The sequence below is a fragment of the Quercus lobata genome, chromosome 6 (assembly GCF_001633185.2).
Source record: "Quercus lobata isolate SW786 chromosome 6, ValleyOak3.0 Primary Assembly, whole genome shotgun sequence".
In the NCBI taxonomy this organism is placed as follows: domain Eukaryota; kingdom Viridiplantae; phylum Streptophyta; class Magnoliopsida; order Fagales; family Fagaceae; genus Quercus; species Quercus lobata.
Window position 1 is genome coordinate 7691933 of NC_044909.1, and position 6636 is coordinate 7698568.

The window sequence follows — 6636 nt, forward strand, 5'->3', positions numbered from 1 at the left end:
TCTCTCTCACACACACACACACACAGAGATCGGCTCAGATGGATCAGATTTGTTTGCTGTCTTTTTTTTAATCTTTTTTTTTTTTTTATCATTCTAATTTGATTAGTTTTAAGATTGTGATTTGAGTTTGTATTTTGATTGTGATTGGGTTTAGATAAAGATGTTTGTGAGAGAAAATATCCGGAATGGTTGAGTGGAGGAAGAAAGAAAAAAAAATGAAAGGGATAAGAGTGATTGGTGAGGTCGGCGCTGGGCAGAGGAAGTGCTAGTTCAAAGAGAAGAAAAAAAAAAAAAAAAAAGAATATTTTTAATACATAGCAATGTGAACACATGAATACCTTTTCTTTTTTTTTTTTAAGTCTGAACTACAGTGCATAGATGTGGAGCCAAATTATTTAGTTTTGGCTCCATCAATGTAAGCATAGTTTTATATTCGGCGGTGCTAAAAATAATAAAATAACTTTTTAGCACAACCAATAATAATGCTTTAAGTATGGTTGTGATTAGGCATAAGTAATAGTGTAATACTACTACATAAGTTAGATCTGCATGCATGCATTAACAAGTACGAAAGCTCTGTGTTACGTACGGTCAAGTAACCCTACAAACTGGCTTCCCAATTGGAATTAAGTCGGTCACTTCTGAATTTACAATTCACAAACAAGGAGTATATATCATATATGTATACAAAGCACTTATACTTTAGTGTTACCATCAAATATTGCACGAGCACGATTCGAATTTTTGACAAAAAGTTGAAAACAAAAGTGAAGAAGCTTTTGATTTGATAACATCTTTCTAGAAATCACATATGATCTTTCTGAATAAACCATTCATTGTGATCGATCAAACAATGTATTGGCTGATAGCTACAACACTTGTTTTTATATACTTTTGTTTTTTTCTTTTGGCGGTGAATATATATATATATACCCTGCAATTTATTGCGTCATATGTAGGACATGGAGTCTATCCTTAGAAATTCTGTATTGATTAGTAACCACTCACAATATTTAAATTATGCACTACTCTTGATGGTTCACATCCACGAGTATATATAATATATATTTTACTCTATATTATAACTTAATAAAATTAAGTTTATATATATTTTCTATTATTATTTTACCACAACAAGTGGGGAATTTCTTTTTCTTTGAAAAAAAAGGGCGAATAGAGAGGATAATGTTTGGGGACCTCATGAGTCATGGCATCTCTGCCTTTTATTTCCATATGTACGGTCACTTTTCTGGGTATAGGACGTGTGCTCGAAAGTGTGATGAGAGATGAGACTCGGCTCATTGACAATGAGAACGTACAAAACATTTCTTTTGTTAGAGAAGTTTCTACATGACGCGTGGTATGGTCATTTTTTTATTATATTTATTTATAATAATTGGTCTTTCATTTATATATTTATATATTGGGTAACTTAATAATTGGGTATATATTTACCCAAGTCCAAATCTTCTATCTCACACTTCCTGCTCCACTATATACTCCACAAATGAAAATATACTACATGTCTATCTAATTTATTAAATGCTAAATTTTTGCCTTCTATTATTTCAATTACCTAAATATGATGGGTTATTTATTTATTTATTTTATGAAATTGAAATAATAGAATACATAAATTTAGAATTTAATAAATTAGAAGGACACGTGGCATGTTTTTATTTGTGAAGTATATAGTGGAGGAAGAAGAGTGGGATAGAAGATTTTGACTCATATTTACCCCACCAAAAAAAATGAAGTCTATTATTTCAGTGAAATTAACTTTTTTTTTTTACTATAGAATCTTGGTGAAATTAACTTTGTGTCAATTGAATGGTTATAGCATGCATGCTACCATGATCCGGTTGCATCTAAATTTTTTAGTTTTAGTTTTAGTTTTTTTATTTTTTATTTTATTTATTTATTTAAGTTTTAATTAAATACGTGAGATGCAATCTTCATCAAACGGTTGAATCAATGATGTTGATGTCTCGTATTCTTTTCATAGTATGGCCTATTTGGAAAGTATTTCCCAATAATCTTCTCTTTCACTGATTGCCCTTTTGTTTTACAAAACCAATTAGATATATTATTTACAGTTTTAAACAAGTTATATGATTCATTAAATATATTATATGTACGTGGGAATGGTTTTATCAATTTTAAGAGTTTTCCTAACAAAGGTTTGGAGGTAAATTTTTTCCTTAGGTTTCCTTTTTCTTAAATTAGATACTCCCTCCGTCCCACTTTATTTGTCCTTTATTCCATTTTGGGATGTCCCAAAATATTGTCTTGTTTCTAAAAATAAAAGTCACTAATTTACTAATATTCCTATTATACCCCTGTTAATTTACTAATTCAATTTTTTGATAAATTTAATTAAGGGTAGTTTTGGAAACTTATACATTTTTAAAAGGTAGACAAGACAATAAATAATCTTCTCTTAAAAAGTTTGACTTTTCAAACTGGACAAACAAAGTGGGACGGAGGGAGTACAATTTCTCTTTAAAAAAAATAGATGTAATTGTTGGGTTATTGATTAACCCTAGTTAATTAATTCAATTACCCAAATTGATTAATTATTTAGATTTTATGCAAACACAGTGAAGGTACAAACAAATCACAAATCTAATCTAGAGTGTAGCAGAAAATAAATTGACACAGTGATTTGTTGATTTTATGGGAAAAACCTTCACAATGCAAAAACCCCACAGGGTAAATTTTAGGTCACCATTCCCAAGAACAAACAGTTACAATTATAAGGAATCTTACCACTATGCAAATTATCCCAAAATACCAACCTACAATTATAACCCTTGTGCCAGTCTCCAATTAAACTTGATCTTGTAGAAACTTCTTCAATTACACAAATCTCTAATCTGTGAGTAACTCTTAACAACTTGAAGTTTGTTGTTGGATGCAAAATTCTTCACTACACATACTTGTAGAGAATTGAAGGCAACTTGGTTACAAAATTCTAAGGTGCATAAGAACGCAGTAGCTTCATAAAAAGCATGTAGATTCTTTATATGAGTCTTTGTGTATGATGATGATAGTAAAATAAAGCTTTTATATCATCTGGTAGGTTAAAAGACGAAACCCTAGAAAAGCCAAGTCATCATGGGTCGAAAAACAAATCTGAGATTTCTAAATCTGTGAAACTTGATAAATTGAGAGGTGTCGAGCTTCATTAATTCTTGATAGATAGAGGTATGGAGCTAGGTGTCCAGAATCCTATTTTAAGCTTTTACCACTTGGTTTTTTTTTTTTTTTTTTTTTTTGCTTTAAAAACTTTTTCAAAGTACTTCGTGATATTCTTGAATCACTTAAATCTACCCAAATATCAAATAAATATTATACCAATTACATAAAAATAAGACCCTAACAATAATTTTATTTACCAAATAGAGGTTTCCATTTGGATAAACTATTATTCATTAAATATTAACATAATAAAAGATATGAATAACTATTTTTTAAACATATTTCGACTTAGTCATTTATGATATATAAAAATGGAACTCGACGTTCTTTTATATCATCAAATTTATTTATGCTTAGTTATGTACTAAATTTTGAAACAATTTCTTGTTTTAATGTACAAAGTCAAGGAATCTGTTAAAATATCAATTTTTACTACATATGTGAATAAGATTTTGAAATTTTCATAATAAAATTAATTATAAAACTCTAGAAAATTTTAATCCTACGAGCCATTTTCTCTCATACTTGATTAAGCCTTACACGTTGGAATGCTATACATATTGTTAAATATACTAAAATAAATATGGAAGCAAAAATATAAAAGTAGAACATAAGGGTTATGTGATTCAACCTGATAGCCTATATCTATGAAGGAAACCCCTTAAAAATTACATTTTTATTTTAAGAGTGAAGTACAAATCATGTGTTACAATGAACCCAACATTGGGTATATAATAAGCTAAATCCTAGACTAACCATACACTATGATTAACAAACTTATTGTACAAATATAAGACTTAGTTTGCACTCAATATAAGATTGAGCTAGGACTTATGGTATTGGACTAATACATCTCAACCAACCACATCCGTTTGTATATTCAGTTTGCAACCGTTAAAAACACATTTGATTAGGTATTTTCAATATCATAAACAAAATAAAACTCTTATTATTTTATCACCACAGAACGGGGATTTTCTTCTTCTTCTTCTTCTTCTTCTTCTTTTTCTTCTTAGAAAAATGAACAAAGAGAGAGGATAATGTTGGGGACCTTGTCCTTATGGCATCTGCAATATTTCTCTTTCCATTTGCGGCTACTTTTCTTGGCATGGAACGTGCGCTTGACAGTGAGTGGAGACTTAGCTACTTAGCAATGAGAGGGAACAAAAATCTTTTGCTAGGAAAGTTTCCTTGTGAAGTGTGGAATCGTCTTTCATTTTTTTTTTTTCCTTATTAACTTATGCCAATTATATATCTTCTGTGAAACTTTAGTTTCAATTGGCTGGTGATATAATATGCATGCTACCATGATCATTTGTTTTTTTTCTTCCTTACAACAAGGGGAGGGGAATCCAAATTCCAAACCAATTAAGTTTCTCCTATATAGATGATCAAGATAATGCTACTAAATTTTAAGGCTCTTAATAATCATAATTGGGTTATATATCCTAATGTAGTATTACTATACATATATGAGAGATTCACTCTTCATAAAACAGTTTAATGCTGGATGTCTCTCTCACCTTCTTGCAACATTGTGGTCTATGTGAAAAATATTTCCCAATAAACTTTCCCCTCACTTGGCTTTATTATGTTTCCCTTTCTTGAATTAGATGCGATTCTATTTATAAAATAGAGGTCCACAATTGGATAAATCCAACTTCTTTCTCCAACTCAACAGATGCCTCCAAGATAGATACGGCTAAAAATAAATAAACAAAAAAGAAAAAAAATGCACCCCCTTCAAATTACCAAAATACAAACCAAGTTCACCCTATGAAAAAAAAGGTAATATATGTAGTCTGTCTCACAGAGTAACCAGACTCTTGATAAGACAAAATGAGTTTATTTTATCCAAATAATTCCTACTCCTCCCATTATATTTTCACATACTCTGTATGTTGTCACTGAGTTGGAATATAATGTACGTAAATCTAGAAGAGGCATCGGGTCTTGCATAGATAACTGTCCTAATATACTGATAATATTGCAAGAAAAAGGAGCACGAATTAAAAGAAGATTTCACAATAAAAAAAGTATGCACATATAGGCACTGGATAATACTAAATGTCAAGTCCTACCAAGGACAAGTTTCCATTGTTGTATGCCAATATTCGTTGTTGTGTAACTTTAGTCACTCTCTAGCCAAATATTAATCGCTTTCGAGTAATGATAAGAACAACATAAAGACCCAATTTAAAATATCTAAAGGAACATTCTCGTTTCACTTCACTATCAAATGTTCCCCCTTGTAATGTATGATATGCAAATCCTATATAAATAAGTAGCCATGGGAGCCAAGTCCTCCACACCAAAACTCAATTGCCTTCACATTCCTCACAACCCTAGCTACATTTTCGAGTGAAACCTTTCTCTCAAAATTTAGCATTGTGTCCAAATTTAGTCTTTTTCCTATACTACATTTCAAAATTTTGCATTAATTGGCAATGGAGAGAGTGACAACCTTGGCATCAGAGAGACCTGTGGTGATCTTCAGCAAGAGCTCTTGTTGTATGTGCCACTCGATCAAGACCCTCTTCAATGATTTTGGGGTGAACCCAACTGTGTATGAGCTTGATGAGATTCAAAGAGGGAGGGACATTGAGCAAGCTCTTTCAAGGCTTGGTTGTAGCCCAAGTGTCCCAGCTGTGTTCATTGGAGGTGAACTTGTGGGGGGAGCCAATGAGGTCATGAGTCTTCACCTTAAGAGGTCCTTAATCCCAATGCTTAGACGTGCTGGGGCAATATGGGTTTGATTAACATAGCTTATAACATCATCAGGCGCTAATAAATGTTGTGGCTATAACACAATAATATATGCATGAGAAATAGCCGTCAGATGTATTAAACCTATAGAGTGAGAGCTTACTATAAAGTCTACTACGTACGTGTACTCTAAGCTTTTTGTAATAATGTAATGTTATGCTTTTTGCTAATGTTGTCCCAATTTGCATCAATGGCATAACTCCTAAGTTTAATATTGTTCTTAATAAGCTCATTGTTGGGGCAAACTGACGAGCTTCAATTTTTTTAATATTTATTTAGTAAGGGAAATTACATTTTGCCCGCCTATGATTTGCTTGAAAAATACTTTGCTTACTTGTGATTTAAAAATTAGCACTTTACCCACCTGAGGTAAGCTCTATCTGTCTCCAGTTACCCACATCTATTAAAAAAATGGACAAATTTTTATTTTTGCTACTCTTCTATGTTTCTCTCATCTCAAAATATAAAAAACTAAAAAAAATCAAGACAAAAGAAGATCTAAAAGCTAGGTTTTGTAAAAATTAAAACCTAACTTTTAGATCTTTTTCTCTTACCTTTGAAGAAATTCATTGTCCCAAACTTGAAGTCTAAGAGTCTTCATGTTTCGAAGAATACATGCTTCAAGGATCTTGTGTCAATATCTTTAGTCATGTATGAGATAAGAAAATA

The 6636-nt window shown here is 31.1% G+C and overlaps 1 protein-coding gene across 1 annotated transcript; it reads left to right on the plus strand.

Annotated features, from left to right (window-relative positions):
• The first annotated feature begins 5503 nt into the window (after positions 1-5503).
• Positions 5504-6173, plus strand: LOC115995445 (monothiol glutaredoxin-S2-like). Its single transcript, XM_031120016.1, has one exon. It carries the CDS (start codon positions 5649-5651, stop codon positions 5955-5957), a length of 309 nt encoding a protein of 102 aa, XP_030975876.1. The 5' UTR covers positions 5504-5648; the 3' UTR covers positions 5958-6173.
• Positions 6174-6636: the final 463 nt, after the last annotated feature.